Source organism: Strix uralensis, chromosome 2 (genome assembly GCF_047716275.1).
Source record: "Strix uralensis isolate ZFMK-TIS-50842 chromosome 2, bStrUra1, whole genome shotgun sequence".
Lineage (NCBI taxonomy): Eukaryota > Metazoa > Chordata > Aves > Strigiformes > Strigidae > Strix > Strix uralensis.
In genome coordinates, this window is record NC_133973.1 from 51,514,008 (window position 1) to 51,534,098 (window position 20,091).

Sequence of the window (20,091 nt, forward strand, 5' to 3'; positions counted from 1 at the left end):
GGGTAGCCTCTGGGCATGGATGCTGCCATGGCGTCTGTCTGTGCGTGGGAGCCCTAATGAGTGCTGGGGCCAAGACATCTCTGCAGGAGGAGGAGGAGAGTCTCTTAGCTCTGCTGAGGTGGAGTTTGCTCTTGAGTCTCTTAGCAGGGTCAGAGCAGGATGGTGTGATTTACTTATCTTAAAGATGAAAGAGAAAAACTGGCTTAACTTACTTTAATCAGGGTCTTATTAAGAAACTTACCTTTATCATCATCATCTTAAGAAAACCATTAACCTTTATCAGTGCTTGCTCTTACTAAAGAAACACTCTGCGGTATGGGCAAGCTGAAGTTAGATATTGCAGTGCAGTGCAGGAATACCTGGGCCAGGTTGCAAAAGCTCTTTTGGGTAGAAAGCACCCATATATCACATAGTGAGACCTGGCAGGATAAGGTCATAACATTATGTAACAACGCTAAGGGCCTGTGTATCCTGCAGCCACAAGGCACAGACATACAGAGGTCTGGCTTTCCTCTGCTTAGCTTGGTTAGTGATGTGTGTGCAGCCCATGGGAGGCGAAGTCAAAGCAATGTATCCTGCCTCTTGGGTAAACTGTCTTCCACAGATGGGCTGCTTCCAGGATACAGGCTCAAAGCTGAATCAGCTATAGCTAGACTTCTCCTAATGTAGGGTATGCAAGCCTTTGGTGTAGGTACTTCCTATGTAATAGGGATCGTGATCCCATGGTGCCTACCCTGCCAACAACAACCTCAGCTCCCCAGGTGCCTGATCCTGGTGGCCAGCACCACGTAACCATCTGCATTATGTTTTCTTACATTTAGGAAAAAGGATCCTTTTCAGAAAAGGACTTAAGATCACACTTCAGGCTTGTGGAAAGAATATTTTAGTTCAAGAGCCAGATCTTCAGCATGTGTAGACCGTCATAGTTCCGTCCATTTCAACGGGATCCAGCTCCTGACGGTTTGACTCAAGCTCTGAAAGTGTTGGCAGTCTTGCTCTCTCAGAACATCAGTATCCTGCTTCTGAGAGATGCCTGTGGTTCACGTGTAGATGTATAAATGTGTATTTTGTACGTTCCCTAACTGTGCTAAAACCAAAGTGTGCCAGTCACACATTTGTGCTGAGACGTTGTGCATTGTGTGTATTCAGCTCCCAGACACATGAATCTCTGTGCGCCATTCTGATGTAGCTGTCTGGCACTTACTTTGGGAGAAACACGAAATCGCTATGTGGAGTTGCACTTCCCTCTCACACATGAGTGCTTTTCCCTCCTGCTTCCACTCCAAGGGCACGTGCACATGCTGCCGGTCAGTCAAGCGCCATGGAGCTCTGCTGTGCTCAGAAGCAAATCCATTTCTCATAAGGAGAAAGCTACAGGCAGAAAGCATTAAGTCTGCATAAGATGCTGGCATGGGACTTCTCAAATGGTGCTGAGCTATATCTGTTATCAAAGCAAGGCCAAGCTAAGGACTGGAGCACTGGCCTCTGCTCATCCATGCTGTTTAATTCTTAGCAAACTCCTGATAAAATTGTGGTTCAGGCCAGCTAACCCAGTTGTGGAAGGACACGTGCCAGGGAGCACCTCTGGGCAGGGTGTCAAACAACCTCCACTTGGCTTCATTCTCCCTGCTGCCATCCCAGGGACTTCGCACCCTTACATACCTCTGTGCCTTCACATTGAACCCCTGGAAATGCAAGATGTACTCTCAACTTCATGGACTAAAAGCATTCCCCAATGGTGCAGGATGGCCTTTGTGTTACTATTTCCCACAAGCTGGTGGAAGAAAACACATCAAGATATCTGAAGGCCATGAAAACGTACCAAAATGTCTTAAGGCCAATGGGACATGAGCTGGACATGGAGAAGATGTGTGGCCAAAAGAGTGAACCTGCCCAGGCAGTTCCTGCCCCTGTTTTATGTAGCAGTGTGGATGTCACCAAACTGCCCTACTTTGGACCACTTGTACTAGCCACAGTTTGCCAGGCTAATTTTTATCCTTTTTTAAGTTTTATTTTTATTTTTTATAAAGGGAAAATGTAGTCCTTTCTGGTGCTGTATTGTGTATTGGCTTTAAAATGTTTTCTGTCTTCTGTACCTGGAAGTATTTGTATGCTTGCTAAGAATTAACTACGTGATTCATTTAGCAATGTTGTCTGCAGTGGCAGCACAGTTTTGCTGTTTACAGTTATTAAAATGAAGGACCGTCAACACCATTAGACACAGAGGGTCTGAACTGCATAGTATTTATACAGAGACTTTAATTTTAAGGCTCTTCTACTCTTCATGTGAACCAATTGGTTTTTTTAATGCTATAGACACATTTTTAAACAAAGGCTTTTTTCTGTGGGGAGGGAATTTTATAACTGGGGAGTCACCAGTCTTGAGGGTGTCCCTTCGGATGAAATGTTCTTTGATAATAACTGTACTATTTCTGGACATGATCCCCGAGATACTGCATTTCTTACACAAAATCAACATCTATTTGAAGGTGGAGTTGAGCATAAACCAAGTTGATTTTAAACTGCTTGGGGTGATGGGGGAGAATTTGGGTTTGCTTTTTAAAAATACAGTAGGGGATTTCTCTCTGGGTAGGCAGGTCTGCCTCCCTGTGACCTGTGCTTATGAGACCATAAGGTGAGAGAGGCTGAAGCCCTGGTCTGGTTTTCCAAGAGATACATGGATGAAGGTAATTAGGGATTTTTAAGATGGGATTTTCAGGCCCATGGGATTTAGATACCAAGTGTTCATCAATGAAGGGAGGGAATAGATATAGTGTCTTCAGCAGCTCTGGAAATCTCTGTCTCTGTGGCAGCTCATTTTAGACCAGACAGCAAAGAGAGGGAGAGAGCGAGACTTGCCCGGATACTGTGTAGGGCCTGGAGCAAGATGCTGCACCATGGCAGGTGCACAGAGGCTGCCCTGGTATGCTCAGTGAGGCTCATGTTTGTTCACCCCCTGGCTGGACCTTCAGTGGGTCTCGCTGCCCCGAGAGGGGTGCTGCGTATGAGTGTCAGTGTCCTTGTTTGTGCAGCATTTTTTGAATGGATGTAGACCAGAAGACTAGAGACAGGTCTAGCTTAATTCAACAGCAGCCCACGTGATCTATGCAGCGCTTTAATCTATTCCCTCTGCATAAAATCCAAGATCTTCTGAAACAAAGAAAGCTGCCTCTGAAGCAATTGCTTTCAAAAACCTCCATTAAAAATTCACTGCTAATTGCACATAATTAACAGAGATTGGAGGAGCGGGTGCAAGATCCACTGGAATCACTAGCAGTCTGTTGTCTCGAATCTTTCAGTCATTTTAAAATCAAATGTATTTTAAATCTTTGATGTAAACTGATTGAGAGGATACTATAGGTAGAACTGTTAGCAAAGGGAGGTTTACTTTTTTGGTTTGAGATTTTTACAGCTCAGCAAGTAAACAAATGAAATGTGCTATTTCTGGTTGATATAGTAATTGCAGTTTTCAGTCCCTTGCAATTAGGTGACTGAAAGATCAGTAAGGCCAGAGCAGATTTCTACACACAGCTGTTATTAGGAAAGGCATTGATAGTGTAGAGGTAAATAATTGGGGTGGAAGATAATGAATACATACTGCATACAAGAGACAATATATACTACCTATATTTTATAAGCATTAGACATCTGCATTTCTATGGGGGGTATATGTGATTTCTAGGTAGGTATATCCTTGTTTATTTGGACATATATCTGCATACACAATCAGGTTTGCACTCAGAGTGTCAGTACCTCTGTACTTTTTACCTTTTAAAAACTGTTACACAGCCTCTAGGATGGAGCTTGACAGTAATAATTGTATGGTTGGCTTGATGGTGCTTGATAACATCACAAGAATGGAGGAGAGTAAGGTGCTTAGGCAATGCTTAAGTTAATCTCATGCCTTCCCAGCAATCCAAGCAGCTCGCTAAGGAGCTATTCCCAAAAGAGGAAGGAAAAGATGCGGTTCAAGATGGAAAGTGTCCTGCTGTCTCTTCTTTTCTGGTACAAAGGTATGCACTTTGCCTCCTGAGAGGCACTTTCAGATGTTCCTCTTTGTATTTCTTGTTTCATCCAAGCTTCTTTCTTCTGCCAGGGGCTGTGGGGTACAAAGCAAGCTCTTCTCTATGTTCTCATGGAAGCATAATAATTTGGGGAAAGGCAAAATTGTGGAGGAGATGTGTAATTTATGTACATGAGTGAGCAGCATTCTTACAGCTCTATGAATATTCAGCAGTAAAACTCTGTTTCACAAAATAATTGCAGTGTAAAAAAATTGCCATATAATTTGTCAAAATATGAATTTGCAAAGAAAATTGTAGTGCAGCTGAGCCAGTGAGTAAATAATAATGCTGATTTGAAAAATGAGGTACAGTATAACATGAAAGACTGGTCCTTCATTAATCAAAACTCTTGATTAATCAAAACCTGATCATTTTCTCCATCAGCAAGACACTGCTGATGGAGATCTGCCTTCTTTTAAAGGCTCTTTCAGGTATTTTGGCCTGGAAAAGACTTCCAAAGGACTTTAAGAACAAAAAGCAATTTGACTCTTGCCTCATTAGTCAAGAAAATGGGAAAAGTATTTATCAATCTTGAGGCTTTCTCAAATTTACTTTTCAGAAAAGTAGCAATGATAGCAGGTAACCAGTAGCTAGAAGAAACCAGAAAATTCAGGGTCATGTTCTCCTTTCATTTTAATTAACCCAGCTGTGGAATGAGGAGATCATTTTTCTGGATTGTGTTTGAACTTCTGGCTTCATCAAAGCCAATGGCAAAGCTGCTATCATCTTAAACAAGGCTGAGGTTGCTCTTGCTAAGTGCTGGATAGTATCTACCAGTGTTAACCTGTGAATAGAGTATGATCTGATAGAGTGTGGGACAGATTTATCAGACAGTCCAGCTTTTCCCCCCCCTGGATGTTGAATTCTCAGTGTTTTTCTTTGTCTAGTTTTTTCTATTGTTTCCATTGAATATTTTGGTCTATCGAATTTCATGGACAGGAAAGTGTTCCTCAACTAGCCATGCCTTCGTTTCATCCTGTTATGCTTGGCTGTACCCCACTCTGTCTAATTAATAGGTCTTCCTTTTAATCTTCCAGCAAATATTTGTGTGTTCTCCTCATACCTTATCTCTTTGCTCTTCTTTGTTTCACATTGGAAGGTTACTGGTGCCTGAGCTTCTTGGAAGGTTGTTTTTACCCAGACTCCAGCATTTTTTTCCCAATGGGTGGCATAACTGCAATTAGTCCTTGGAATGAGTTCATACCTTGCTCTGAATCCCAGACACAGCTTGCTTTTAATAGACACCCACACATCAGGATATTTTTGGAGAGCTTGCAGTGAAAAATTACTTGCAGGATCACTTTCCAGGCATCACTCCTTTGGTATTTAATTTATTTTCTTAATTTACTGTTTTTCTCTGATTTGTTCTCCAAGTGTCCTCTTCTGGATAAAGAGCGATCAGTGACCCTTTGCCCAGGTCCCCCTCACACTCCTGTGTCTCCCACCATGCACAAGGTGCTGCTAGGTCAGTCCTCCGAACCACGTGCACTGATGCCGTGATAAGCTCCTTAGCTTATCTTCTCTGGCAGAGCAAGTGGCTTAGAGGAGCACCCCCAGCCCCCGCGCCTTGGCTGGGCTTGTGTTTGCCGGGGACATCACCGCAGCAGCAGCAGCGGCATATGGTGCAGCAGGCGGGCTCCTGCAACAAGAGCCGCAGCAGCTGCCGGGTCCCCTCCATATGGTGAGGGGGAGCACCCCGAGCCCCGGATTGACATGAATATGCTTTTAGCACATTGAATGTGACATGCCTGTGCTGCATTACTCCATCCGTGCTCACTGCACGTCGGGCAATAAGCACATCTCAGCAGTTTAAAAGAGTGGATTTCTTTTTTTCCCTCTCTGTTTTTTGCAGCTCTGAAAAAAAAATAAAACAAAATCAAAGGCCCAAACCCGCCTTCAGATCACAGTAAATAACATCTTTAGTGCCGCCCTTTGGCATAATCGATACATCTAATGAAACTACTATGCAGGCAATGTTCTGCATAGCTCTAAGCAGGAAGGAACAAACATGTCAGTAAGATCAGAAATTGCCAAAAATTTTCAAAGGAACACTTTGGAAAAAAAGATAATTATACATCTCTTAAGAAGAAAAGGGGAAAACGTTGATTTTTTTCAAATTATTTAAGTTTTTTCCAAATATTTGCACAACATAAAAAAATTTTGTGGAAACATTATGGAGACAGCAGCATAAAAGAGAAATGAATATGAATTAAATAGGTATAATTGTCATTATTTAAATATGTTTTTTATCACTTTTGGATAAATACCAGTAAATTTTAAATGAGACACAACACAAATAAGTGAAAATGGAAACCAAATAAATGTAATTAAAATAAAGAAAATTAAATGGAAATGAAAATAATAAAACCCTGAAAAATCCCCACAAAAAGAATGAGGAAAACAGCAGCCGTATTAAAGCACAAGAGAGGAGCTTAACATGAAGTATGAGCCCTTCTCCCCTCCGCAGGCTGGTGCTGGTCCTCTTGCCTTCTGTCTCTGACCATGCCTGTCAGTGATCAGCAAAGATGAGCCCTCGCAGGCTGATGTGTGCCGAGGCGGTGGTGCTCTCCACGGGGGTGCCAGAGCCAGAATATTATCTGCAGGGGAAACAGGCTGAGCATTTGTCCCAGTGCGGCTTTAGGTGGTGAGGGCCCCTGGATGAACGCCCTGCTTTCACCAGGCCAGCCTGGCTCCCAAAATCTTTTGGTGGACACAGATCTGCATATGCCCTGGGGGTCTCTGCCTGCCAGCAAAGCTCCCAAGGACCACTTAAAGCCTTCAATTTTTAGAAATAAAGGCACTGTTTTGGGCAACACGACACAGTCCCATGACCTGCTTAGCATGTCCACGGAAAAAGCCCTGGGGAGAAAACAACAAAAGTAACCATGAAGTGACTGAGCAAGGGGCTTACAGCTGCTGAGGAGACCTGGGGACTGGCCACAGCTGCAGCAGGGACCCTGGGGCCATCACCACTGGCTCAGGGGCAAGGAGAGATGAGGAAAATGCCAGATGCAACAGTGGCCTGGGATGTGGCAGCTTCCCCAAACGCACCTTGCTACCGAGGCTGCTGCAGCCTGATGTGAGTCACCTCGCTCGGCTGGCACGATTTCCAGGGCTGGGATGTAAAAATAGCCTGTGTTAATAATACAGCAACCCACAAACTAGCACCTGATGGGCACAGAGGTACCGCAATGCTTTTTTCAGTGTCTCGACCCTCTGTGTTGCTTGCAGCCTTAACTAACTCTGCTTCCTGATGCTCTCTAACATGGTGCTCAAGGAAAATAGCGATTTGCAATGGAGTGCCTTTCAGAAAATGGGATAAAATCAGTGCCTTTCATTCCAGTCACCTCATTCATTTCTGTGACAGCTTTTCTGGGGCTCCAGTCACATTTTTCTGGTTTTTAAGCTGTTTTCCTTTCCCCTGCTCCATGGCCCACACGTGCAGAAGGGAAGCAGGTGACTAGCTATGCAGCAGGAGCCGCCATGCTGGGAAAGCACTGCATGATGGAAGGAGTGCTCTCCACTGGGAGAAGTGGAGAGAAAATAATTTTGCTTGTCTCTCTGAGCTCTGTTAAACTGAGATGTTGCTTGCAGAGATGAGAGGCAAAATTAACTATTTTCCAGCTGAAGCTTCTAGGCCACCTAAATCTTAAAGTCAATAAACAAACAAAGTCATTAACATTTTTGACATACTTTGCCTACAATGACCAGGTTTATGTGAACTTATTCCGGTAAATTGAGTGACTGACATTTATTCTGTGTTATATTTTATTTCTCTTTTATTTTATAATGTGCTTTCTCATGCTTGTGCATCCATCATTAATTCTATCCACAATGAAAAAAAATGGCGTGCTGTTGTGGCTCTATGGTCAGCATACTCAGTATGATCTCTCATAGTTAACCTTATTGAAATGTGCTCAGCCTTTGGCAGTGTTACTTCTGCCCACACTCAGCTTCCTCCTTTCTTTTTAATTTTCTGAGACAAACAGTTATCTGTTCCTGTCATTAAAATGTCAGCAGCTGACCATCCTTGCTACTGCTTGCCCCTTCTTTTCCCCAGCTAGCCCCAGGTTGTGGCTGCTGTTTTATCCCACTTCCACTCAGGAAACCTGTCCCCCCCATCCTGACATCCCAGGACTGCCTCTGCCACATCTTTTCCTTCCCTACCCTCCCAAACCTGTCCCAGTCCCTGGGATATCTCTCCCCTCCATCCTGCTCACCAGCAGGTGCCGAGTGGGGCCATCCCAGGGCCCATGCTCCAGCCCAGCCCCACCAGGACAGGCACTCTGGCACAAAATCATCCCGTGGTGCTTGCCCAAGCCCCAGCTCCCAAATCCTGTGCTATGGGGTGGCATTTGTGCCTGGTGGTGCATTGGACGTGGCCACGCTGCAGGGTGGGATGAAGAGACAGGGAAGGCACATGCCATGTCTCTCCACCTCTCACAAACACACACAAATAATAATTTATTTCACTGATGGTTTGCTGAATGTCCTGGGGCACTCTGGGGGCTGTAAATAGGGCTCTTTCCTTTTTAATGTTTTGGGATTTTTCTCAGTAATGTACTTTCAAAACAACAGATCCCAGTGGCCATGCAGGACTTATGACTCTCCCATGAATTGCAGCAATTCGTTCTGTCTGACCTACAATTACCAATTATCTTTGTAACCTTCCTTGAAGGCAAACACGCTTGCTGTAAAAGCATGCTGGCCATCACATTTTCAGACTATTGGCAGGCAGATTTCCTCTTCATTTCCTTTGTAGGACAGGGCCCACCACAGATGTAAACACACCAATATATCAATTACCACTTTTTCTGGCCAACTTCAGGCAAGGGCATCTTTTTGTCTCCTTTCCTCTCCCAGCACCAGGGGTTATCAGGCCACGCTTCCCAGGCAGGGTGTTTGGCCCATCCACTGCTGTGCTTACCACAAGCCCAGCCTGTCACTCCCCTGTGCCACAGACTGCGGCTCCCGGTGTTCAGATGGTTGAGCCGCTTGTGGGAGTGAGCCCTTAGAAGTTAAAATTTTCTAGATCAAAAAGACAGAGTTGACTTCTTATTTGAGAGGTTTAAACCAGTGAGCCATGTGGTGAGGGGTGGAGGACCCCAGCCCAACGGGAGCAGCCATAGGGGCAGCACACTAGCACCCCTGCCCTGGCATTGCCTTTGCACCACTGCATGTTGCAGGGTTGTCCCAGTAACACATTGCATTGAAAAAAGGGCTTTTGTGTTAGAAATTCACACCCTTTCTTGGTTTACAGTGATGTCCCCTGGCAGATGAAGCTAAAAACCCTAAAAGCTGCTCTTATAGTTCAGGAGCAGGCGTCACTGGCTGGGTGCAGCCACTGAAGCAACTCCAGGGCAACCCAGGTAGGATGGTTTATTCCTGGTGGCTGAGTTGTGCTACCATACACCCACCCACCTGAAAACTATTCCGTTTCTTTCCTGTTGCTTCACTCACGGTCATTGGATATCCAGGAGTATGCATCAGTGACATGCCAAATTTTGATCTTGGCTCTCAAATACCCAGGCAGGGACTCAGGAGCCCTCCTGAAGGGCTCAGCCTGGACCCAAAGCAGTAACCTACATCAGCCTGGTAATTCACATCCTCTTCCCCCACCGCAGGCACACGGTGCACAAGAGTAGGCCTCACCACAATACAATCTTCCTCATGCTGGGCAAATGGACCTGACGCACATATAATGAAATATTTTATCCCTATCAATGTATATTAATTTGCTAGTTTGTTTACCAGATTTCTCTGTAGACCCTAAAAATACCTGGATGCTGCAGGGGAGCCAAGGCAAGTATTGCAGGCAAATATTGCAGGCACCTTTGCTTTCACCTTTGCATGGCTTCATTTGTCAAGTCAAGGAAACAACCCACAAAAGTTTTTTCCACAAAAAACAGTCTTCTAAAGATGAAAATAAAGAGGTTAAGAAACACATAGTGAGCGCACGTCTCTGAATGAAACTTGAACACCCGCAGACTGAAGGAGCTCAGACCTGCTCAGCTATTGCTGGGCAGTGGGGATGCATGGTGGGCTATGCTGGCTGGGGAGCCGGGCTCCCAAATCCCCGGGTAATGAAGGTAGCCTTTCCAGATGGTGCTCTTGGAGCAGGGAGCCCATCCTGCTGGGAAAGGCCACTGCACCATGGGCTGGAGGGGCAGGAGAGGTGCCTGCTGCCCAGCTCCCATGCCCCCAGTGACAGTGACACTCCAGCACTGGCATCAAACAGAGCATCAAGCAGTCAGGAGAGGCACTGCATTGCTTTTATTGGCAAAGATGGTACAGTTTTCATAGGTGATAAAGTCCTGGTTTGTATCATATTGATCTGATGACAGGAAGCGTTAACTTAAACCACCTTCATGCTGGTTTAAGTTGACCTGCTTTGCCCTGTGTGGCAAGCACAGAGGTGGCAATGCACTACATGGCCCTGGGCTTTCACCTCTGCCTTGATTTTCTCATTGCACAATGGAGTCATGGGGCTCAACCGGGTAACATATGTGCTGGGAAAGGTGGAGCATGATATTGTGCGTGGCCCCAAGCCTATGCTTTCCAAGAGGCCAGGTCCAGAGATGTGCACCCATATTTTCCTGCTGAGCTCAATGGGGTCTGGGTGCCCCCCTGCCTCCCTCTTGGGCCAGACTAAAAACCACAGCTTTTTATTGTAGACTGATCTTTACTTCTTCTGCCAGGGCTGATGCCTTGGTTTAATGCGGTAAGTTCCCAGTGCCAGAAATGCTGCCCTGGGACACTGAAGCAAAGGAGACTATCTCTGTGCTAAACAAAGGATTTTTTAAAAAACGGCTTTATCATTTTGTTCTTTGCTGGGGTCTTTCTTTCAGACTTTTGATACATTCAGGCTCAGTGTCACACCCAAGAAGCAATAGCATTTCAGTAATAAACAGAGCTTTGTATATAGTTTATATTTCAGCTGATTATAATTGCACAGTCTTTTGAGATGAAACTTGCTATAGAAATGCAAGATGTAAATTCCCAGCATTAGATGGAGCTTCCTAGGCTCAGCAAAGTGACAGTGTATGAATGAATAAATCATAACTAGATTTCAGTGAATAATTCAGAGTCTAATTCATTTGGTGAAAAGATCCTCTTTTCATCTTCACAAAACCTCTGTTTGGAGATGGCGGGTTTCTCATGGCTCCTGTATGCAAGTTTTTAACCTGCTCAGTAGCTCAGTCCTTAGTGGCTTGCAGATTCCTTACTGGCATTGAAAACATGATATTTGACATTTGACTTGTAGTGATGAGTTATCAGTAGTCATGGGACTTATTTTTAAAAATTATTTTGTTTTCACAGTTGTGTGGGCACTATTCTGCCAGTCCAAATGCTATTAACATAGTCTGCTTTGGACTTCACTGCAAAGCGGGAGACCCCTTTCAGCAAGGAAAGGGCTCATAAAAAAAAACATTGCTCAGTGACAAGCAGGAGATTAAACAGGTTAGATGTTACAAAAACAGCAGTTCTTTCTCTATGGTCACAACAACTGGTTTTCTCTAAAAAAGTAAATAAAGAGAGTCTTGTAGGTCAGATGGATTGGGAAGACCTATTTGCATTTTGTTTTCCTTCATCCCGTCCAGTGGGACTGATCTCAGGCCAGGCACCTCACGGGGTGTCCCATCTCCTCCAATAGCACCAGGGATTTGCGGTGGCACCAGGCTGGGATTTCACCCTTGGGGTTCATCAGCTCATATGTTTTAAGGGCAAAATGGGAAAGGGAAACTGTGGAGCAGGAAGACAGCAAAAAGGGATAGGGGTGAAATTAGCTATAAAGCAGAGGCCAAGGGGGCTGGCATGGCTTTCTCCTCTGGATGTTTTAGGCATATCTGATCAGAAAGAGGAGATGTCAAAGGCTTTGAATAGAAAATGTTGTGGTGAAGTAGCACTGACACAGGCACACGTAGTTCCTGTCCATGTCCTCTTGCTTTCCCCTGGAAATCAGCTTGGGGAAACACAGTAGTTTTGTCAGTCCTTCCTTGATTTATCTGTCCCCAGCTCAGGAGTAAATGTTCATTGCATTTCCTGACATTTGCTTACAGAATCTTCATTTCTGATCTCTTTCTCTCTTCTTCCCTCCATGCCCCCTGCCCCAGCTGCGATGGCCCTCTCCCCGGGAGAGGTAAGTCTCTCTGGCTTGTTTGGCTGCTGGGTAAATGCTGGGGGTCCAGCACTGCCTGGCTCTGGTGCCTCAGGGAAGAAGGAGGGATGGCATCTGGGCCTCCAAGCCCAGGCACATGTTCTGACCTCTGAATCCAAGGGGAGTCATCCCATGTTTCATGCCAGGCTGTGATGAAGAAAGGGGTTCAGAGAAGGTGCAGCAGCCTGGGCAGGACGTGTGTCTGTCTAAGCTTCAGGACTCAGATTTAGCCTCGTGTCACCATTGTTGATGACTATGTTGATTTATTACTGGTTTTTTACCTTCCCTTTAGGATGAGAGACTGGAACTGTGGCACAGCAAGGCTTGCAAATGTGATTGTCAAGGAGGTCCTAACTCAGTGTGGTCCAGCAGGACTAACACCTTAATGTGCATGCCAGGTAATGGGCCAATGTCTTTTAGCCAAGTTTGTCTGGTGATCTTCAGCAGCTTCTCCGTTGCACCCTGCATTGCAGAGGTGGCACCTGATGGTGGTACTTGTTCCAAACCCAGCTGCTGGTGGGGCCAGGGGAGCTGCACCCGTGGGAGGTGTGGGGTGACCCTGAACCTTCGGGCAGAGGGGCAGCAGCAGCAGGGGCTGTGCCTGGGCCTCGGGAGGTCACCCAGGGTGGTGCTTGCCTGCCCTGTCCCTACAGCCCTTGGTGCTGGTGCTCCCAGAAACTGCCTGGGGCAGCTACCCCCGTGTGCAGGATTTGCTGTAGGAAACCTTTTGTACCACTTAGGCTCATTCTCCCTTGCTGCAGTTTAGCCTGCAATGTCTTCTCCTCTTTCCAGGGGTCAAGAAAAACTGTTTATCCTTTCTCTGCAGCATATTTTTAAAGAGTAAAAGACCACAGTTGTGTTTTCTCTGGGCTGTCCCTGCCCAGCTCCTTCAGCCATTCCTCACAGATCATGTTTTAGAGGTTTCTGATTGAGATCTTTCCTCATTATTCTCTGCAACTGCCACATTTTCCCTGATGTGTTACCCCAGCAAGGCTTTTTCAGTACCCAGATGATCCTCAGGTTTAGCTCATGTGTCCCACAGAAGCTGCACTCTTGCTCAGGCCTCTGTCACACAGATGTTCAGAGGTGTCCACCCCCTCTGGAGCTGAGTGCTAGGAGTGGAACCTGCCTCATGCCCACTAGCAACCATCTCTTTCCAGCTCCTGCAAGAGGCTGTGCAACAACTTGAGGTATGTTTTGCTGCCCTCGGGTTCCCGAGGGGAGATACACAGGGGAAACGGTCACCCCAGTGCTTGGCATTTGTCATGGCTGCCCTGAAGGAGGAAGAGGTGAAATGAGTTACCCTGGAAGAGCTCTGAGTGGAAGCCAGGATTGTCTAAAAAGCAAATAAAAATGTGTATTGACAAGAAAACATGACAGAGCTTGCAGGCATATGCAAACAGAAATGAGAGGGGGAAAAACCCAGGCGTTTCTATCCCACACTTTTGTTGGACCTGAAGGTTTCCCTCCCATGGTGTGAGGGAGCTGACAAGCTCAGAAGCTTTCCAGTCATCCTTGCCAGTCCATCTGCTTCCCCTGAACACTCTCTCCATGCACCCAGCTCCTGTGGAGGCCGTGTCACCTGGGGCTTGACCAGCTTGAACATTGCCCACAGGCTTCTTCCCTGCCCAGAGAAACTACAAGCAGGATTCATCCACTGTGCATGGGTGGTGTCTCACTGGGGGCAGAGTGGCCCGAAACATCCCCAGTAAAGGGTCATGGCTTCTCAGGATATGTCCTTCCAGTGTCTGCAGCCAGTACCTCCACAGGACTGCCCGCTGGGGCTGGTATGAAGAGGAAGGCGGCATTTCCTGGAGACAGCCCCTGTGACGCAGAAGAATCACTTATAGGAGCTCCAGAAATGACACTTTATATCTGTTGTTGTGAGGGTTTCCTCCAGTCTCTTATGAAAGAAACCCATAATATGATATAATATAATGATATGATATAATATAATAATCACTACCCCAAATATGAGTTGAAACTGGCATGGGACCTGCCTGAGGTCACTGCTCCCTGTCAAAGGGCTGGCCACCACAACTCTTCTTTGTCACAACATCATCACGAAGCCCACCTGTGATGGTCAGGTCCCTGCAGTCCTTGCACCCTTGTCTGAGTCTTTCTCCATTCAGAAGGTGCCCCTCTACACCTGCATATCCTCCACCTGTAACTGTATCTCTTTGCATGCAGCTGCAGTAAACCGTATTTTGGATAAACGGAGGTTACCAACACTCCAGGTCACCATGTAGGACCCCCTGCTTCCTGCAGCCCTGGTGTCATGTGCAAAGAGCAGTACCAGCATGCTCACATGCACCACAGAGCCTTATGGCAATGCTGAATCACATCTGGCCCAGCAGAGATTCCAGACCAGCCTCCTTCTTCTCATGGTGGATCCCTACCGGCACCTGTGCCTGGAACATCAGCCTGGTCCTACTGCATGTTTTTTTGCTGTTTAACCTTAGCAGTGTACAATTCTCCACCTGAAGCCTTGCTACATCCTGGTGCCACCCTGCTGTCGCTTGCACCAGTCACGGAATCACAGAATCTCAGCATGGTTTAGGTTGGAAGGGACTTTTGATGATCATCTAGTCCAACTCTCCTGCCATGGGCAAGGTCATCTTTCACTAGACCAGGTTGCTTAAAGCCCCATCCAACCTGGCCTTGAACACTTCCAATGGCGGGGCATCCACAACTTCTCTGGGCAACCTGCTCCAGTGGCTCACCATTGCACTGCAAAAAATCTCTTCCATATGTCTAGTCTAAACCTACCCTCTTTCCATTTAAAACCATTGCCCCTTGAGAGGGAAGGGAAAGAAAGGAGACATGTCAGGTTTGGTTGATCCATCCATAGCTGAGGGACACATGTGTGAGAGGACCAACTCTAGGTTTCCTGGCCAGGCTAGGTGTGAGGGGTGCTCTCAGGTATTAGCATTATGTCGCTGAGTAGTGAAGGTGTATTCCTTTAATGAAGGCTGTTCTCCTGAATAATTAATGCAGTTACCATATCTCCCAGCTGTCTCCCTCCCCAGGCAGGGGGGCTTTGCACTCTCCTTGCCCAGCCCAGTCCAGCTATGGCAGCGTGGCCCAGTGACCCCGCTGCCTGCGGACAGTTTGCAGAGCAGCCATGCTGAGGTGTTGCAGAGCTGCCTCTGGCACAGCCAGAGGGGAGCAACCGGCCTTGCAACCACTGCATGACTTTTCTCCAGGTCGGCAGTAAGGGCATTAAATGGCTTAGCCGGTTTGGCTGGGCGGGCACCAGGCATCTGTTTCGCGAGTCCCTGAGTGTGGCACATCCGGACACGCCAGAAGGTGACCTGCTAATTGCATTAGGGTTGCACGGTCTGTGGATTAGTGTTGCTAAAAGTAAAGCTATGTGGTGTTTGAGATAAGCTGGCTGAGTAGTAAACATGCGGGGCCACCCCAGTCCACACACCCTCCGGCACAAAGGGAGGAAGGGTTTTAACATGGGGGAAAAGCATGAAGTTTCCGTGCCTGGAGGAGGGCGGGATGGCAGCTCTGTGTTTTCATGGGGAAAAAATTGTTAATGACTGAGAAAGATATGCTAATGAGATTGATGCACATGATATCGACCTAGTGGAGCTTGCTAATGAGACATTGACTGTGTGGCTGCATTGCTGGGGTGTTGCACCAGGGAGGCCACTGTCATGCCAGGCCCTGGGTGTCTGCTGATGGTCCCCGCGTGTTGGTCATGTTTTTAACATGAGGCACCACGTTTGTCAGTCAAGCATGGTTAAGGCGAGGAAATGTCCTACCCAAAAGCGAAGCTGTGCAGAACTTCATTTGCTCCTTTATTGCCAAAACCCATGAAATGAACTACAGTAAACTGGAAAATGTGACAGAGCTACTCTCAGGGGCACCACACCTGTTCCACAGGCTGCAAAATTAGAAAATGCTGCCCATGATATAGATGTTTGTCCAGGTAATCCCCATGTGAGGCTTGTGAGCACCTTCTTTATGTGTATCTAGATATATAGTGATAATGTAATTGCATAAAAAATTATCATAACAAGAAACCCCACAACTAGGTCCAGGTAGCATGCAGATGCTCTGCATGGCAGCATCACCACAGGCCTGACTTCCAAAGCACAGCATGGTGACCCATCACAGAAAGTTTTAATGATGAATGAGTACTTCTGCCCCTAGTGGTTTTGCAGCTAGAGGGAGTCTTAGAATCGTAGAATCATAGAATCATTCAGGTTGGAAAAGACCCTTGGGGTCATCAAGTCCAACCATCAGCCCTACTCTACAAAGGTCTCCCCTACACCATATCCCCCAGCATCTCATCTAAACAACCCTTAAACACATCCAGGGATGGTGACTCCACCACCTCCCTGGGCAGCCTATTCCACTGTCTGACCACTCTTTCTGTGAAAATTTTTTTCCTAATGTCCAGTCTAAACCTCCCCTGTTGGAGTTTAAAGCCGTTACCCCTTGTTCTATCACTAATCACCTGTGAGAAGAGACCAGCACCAACCTCTATACAATGTCCTTTCAGGTAGCTGTAGAGAGTGATGAGGTCTCCCCTCAGCCTTCTCTTCCTCAAACTGAACAGGCCCAGCTCCCTCAATCTCTCCTCATAGGATTTGTTCTCCAGGCCCTTCACCAGCTTCATTGCCCTCCTCTGCACTCGCTCCAGCAACTCGATATCTCTCTCGTATTGAGGTGCCCAAAACTGGACACAATACTCCAGGTGTGGCCTCACCAGTGCAGAGTACAGGGGGACTATCACCTCCCTACTTCTGCTGGTCACACTATTTCTAATACAAGCCAGGATGCCGTTGGCTTTCTTGGCCACCTGGGCCCACTGCCGGCTCATGTTCAGTTGCTTGTCAATTAGAACCCCCAGATCCTTCTCTTCCACACAGCTCTCCAGCCACACCTCCCCAAGCCTGTAGCGATGCATGGGGTTGTCGAACAACTCCAACAAGTCTTGCTGAACTTGCTGTCACAGAAGACATCTGTGGGGTCAGGTTTGGTAGCCTGAAGAACTAAAGTCAAAAACTCAGGTGGAGATCCCTGAGCCTTCAGCAGGGCCAAGCATTACACTTCACTGGCGCCAGAGTAGCCACAGGTTTTTCCACAAGGCAAGACCATCTCCAGAGGCAAAGATAGTCCCCATACCAGAAGATCTGAGGGTGCTTGTGGAGGGATGATCAGATCAGACTCAGCAATTTTGTTATGCAGGCATAGCCATAAATCAAGACAGTGAATGGAGGAGTAGAAGGAGATAAAGCCCAGCAAGAAAAGCCATGCCAGGCATTTCTCAAGGACCAGAGGCTGGCAGCCTAGAGGCTGGATCCAGGTTGACGGATCCAGTCTGCATCTGCTTCCACATTTTTGCAAGGAGATTCAGACTGCAACATCCAAATAAAACCTTCCCCCCCAAAATGCTGCAGGTTTAGTAAGTTAGAGAGAGAGAGAGAGAGAGAGAGAGAGAGAGAGAGAGGAGTTAGAAATTCACACAAGAGAAGAGTTAGGAATGAAGACCCCATGACCCCTGGGCAGCAAATACTGCAGGGGTTGTGGCCTGGGTTTAAGAGCATCCCCAGTATCCTGGCCAGGGAGGAGAGGGAGCAGTGGAAACACAGGGGTGTGTCAACAAGTGTGCAAACACACCCAGGAAACAAAACCACTCGTGTCTCCTAAGGTATTTTTTGCCTTTTTCTGCAGAATGCCCCTACCACAAGCCCCTGGGCTTCGAGTCTGGTGCTGTCACCCCTGACCAGATAAGCTGCTCCAACCCTGAGCAGTACACAGGCTGGTACTCCTCCTGGACAGCCAACAAGGCCCGCCTCAACGGCCAAGGCTTTGGGTGAGTCCAAAAATGCCTCCCTGAGGGATCCTGTGGGTGGGTGGGTGTGGGGGCCCAGGGACCCCTGGCAGCATAGGGGCAGGAGGGTCTGCCCGGGAGGGCAGCAGCGGAGGACATAGCGGGACCGGTGGTGTCCCCCCAGGTGCGCATGGCTCTCCAAGTACCAAGACAATGGGCAGTGGCTGCAAATCGACCTGAAGGAGGTGAAGGTGATCTCGGGGATCCTCACGCAAGGGCGCTGTGATGCCGACGAGTGGATGACCAAGTACAGCATGCAGTACCGCACCGATGAAAACCTCAACTGGGTTTACTACAAGGACCAAACTGGGAACAACCGGGTCGGTGGACTTTGCGCTTCGGCCACTAGTGGAGGGGTGGCGTGTTTGGTGACATGAACGCATCAGGTCTTGGAAGGGAGGTGCCCCAAGAGGGAGGTCCTGTGGGAGCAGCAGGGTGGATGGGGCCCAGTGCTCACCCCATGTCCAGGGGAAGCACAGAGGGGGGCGTCCCTCTGGTGGTGAGACCAAGTGGCACGCTGCCCAGCTGCAGAAGGACAAAATACATTTGTTATGTTTTTTAATGATGATAGTGGGGTCCAGATTAAGCTCGGAGGCATTAACTGGCATTGCAGGGGAGGCAGGACCTCCATGATAAAACCCTTTTCTCAGTTACAGCCACACAACCTCAGCCATATCTGGGCACTGCAAAATGGGGGCTCCTTCTTTTGCTGTAAGTCCAGGGCCAATGCACGATGACGATGCAGAAAAACCTGAGAGAAAATCTGCAACTAGTTAAATCACAACCCACCAAACTGCTCTCATGCTGCACTTCTTAGTGGTTGGTTTGAAGTGAAAAATTGCACTGGGGGGACCTTACAGTGGTGCTTGTGGTCTCTGTGCAGCCCAGCTGGGCTGGGGGATGTCACAGCTGCTGCCTCCCAGGCGTCCTCAGTGTCCCCCTGTGGGGATGGCCCCATCCCAGCATGGGAGGCTCTTGTGGCTTTGCTGAAGTACTGGTTCCTGCAGCCCTGGGGAGGTGCTGAGCTTTCCCTGAAAAGCAGGTTATGGCAGCAGGAGACATGGCAGCATGGTCAAGTAGTGGGGAAAGGGCCCCCAAATATGGTTTTTTGTCCCTGTCTGGGAGCCCAGCTCATGACCTGCAAACAGCCAAGGTCAACCATGCTCACTCTAAACATGTAGTGCCTTGCTGCGGGAAGGCAATGAGAGAGAATGGGCAAGATTAAGTCTAGCCTATCCATAAAAAGTGCAGGAATGATGTGGGACTTACTCAGAAAACCCAGTCATTGTGACAAAAATTGTCTGTGTCTGGCTATTTTTAAAGTCTTTTATTTTGGGGGTGGAGGAGAGGGAGCCCCCTCCTCCTCTGTTCTGCACAGGCACCTAAACTCATGGGGCAGGATTTGTAGCCCCCTAACCACCTGCCCACACTTCTGTCCCCAGGTTTTCTATGGCAACTCGGACCGCTCGTCCTCGGTACAGAACCTGCTACGGCCTCCCATCGTGGCCCGCTACATCCGCCTCATCCCACTGGGCTGGCACGTGCGCATCGCCATCCGCATGGAGCTCCTCGAGTGCCTGGGAAAGTGTGGCTGAGCACTGTCTCCTGGGGTAGATGTGTAGGTGTCCGCCTGTGCAGCTGCACCTCCTCACCACCAATGGCAGCTGCGGCCGCGGTCCTGTGGTGTAATTGCCCAGCCTGCAAAGGGAAGGGCTCTCTTGAATAAACATTGCTTCACACCATGCCTGGTGATAAAGCTAAACCCTGCTGTGAAGCTGGTGGGTGTTTATGGAGCACGCATTGGGGAAGGTGGGAGGGTTCATGGCCGCAGCTTTGGTCCTGTGAGATGTGGTGCTTCTGGCCCTGGGTGTTAGGTTGGGGAAATCATCATGATGGCATGCTGTGGAACCCAAAGTAGGTGTAGATAGGGTAGAAAGGCAGTGCTCAGACTCTCCTGGGGAGGGCAGGTCTGTCCTTGATTATTTGTCCCCAGGCCCGGGCACCCCCCACTGCCCCAC

General features: G+C 47.8%; 1 protein-coding gene across 1 annotated transcript; it reads left to right on the plus strand.

The window, feature by feature from the left end:
• The first annotated feature begins 3,917 nt into the window (after positions 1 to 3,917).
• On the plus strand, positions 3,918 to 19,835 carry RS1 (retinoschisin 1). Its single transcript, XM_074860932.1, has 6 exons — positions 3,918 to 4,013; positions 12,179 to 12,204; positions 12,515 to 12,620; positions 17,914 to 18,055; positions 18,198 to 18,393; positions 19,516 to 19,835. Exons 1-6 carry the CDS (start codon positions 3,962 to 3,964, stop codon positions 19,666 to 19,668), a joined length of 675 nt encoding a protein of 224 aa, XP_074717033.1. The 5' UTR covers positions 3,918 to 3,961; the 3' UTR covers positions 19,669 to 19,835.
• Positions 19,836 to 20,091: the final 256 nt, after the last annotated feature.

Excerpts from the sequence above, each read along its gene's own strand:
- RS1 (XM_074860932.1), top strand. The coding sequence starts at position 3,962 with ATGCGGTTCAAGATGGAAAGTGTCCTGCTGTCTCTTCTTTTCTGGTAC. Across the intron at positions 4,014-12,178 it reads TCTTCTTTTCTGGTACAAAG|CTGCGATGGCCCTCTCCCCG; the intron begins GTATGCACTTTG and ends CCCCTGCCCCAG. Across the intron at positions 18,394-19,515 it reads ACCAAACTGGGAACAACCGG|GTTTTCTATGGCAACTCGGA; the intron begins GTCGGTGGACTT and ends TTCTGTCCCCAG.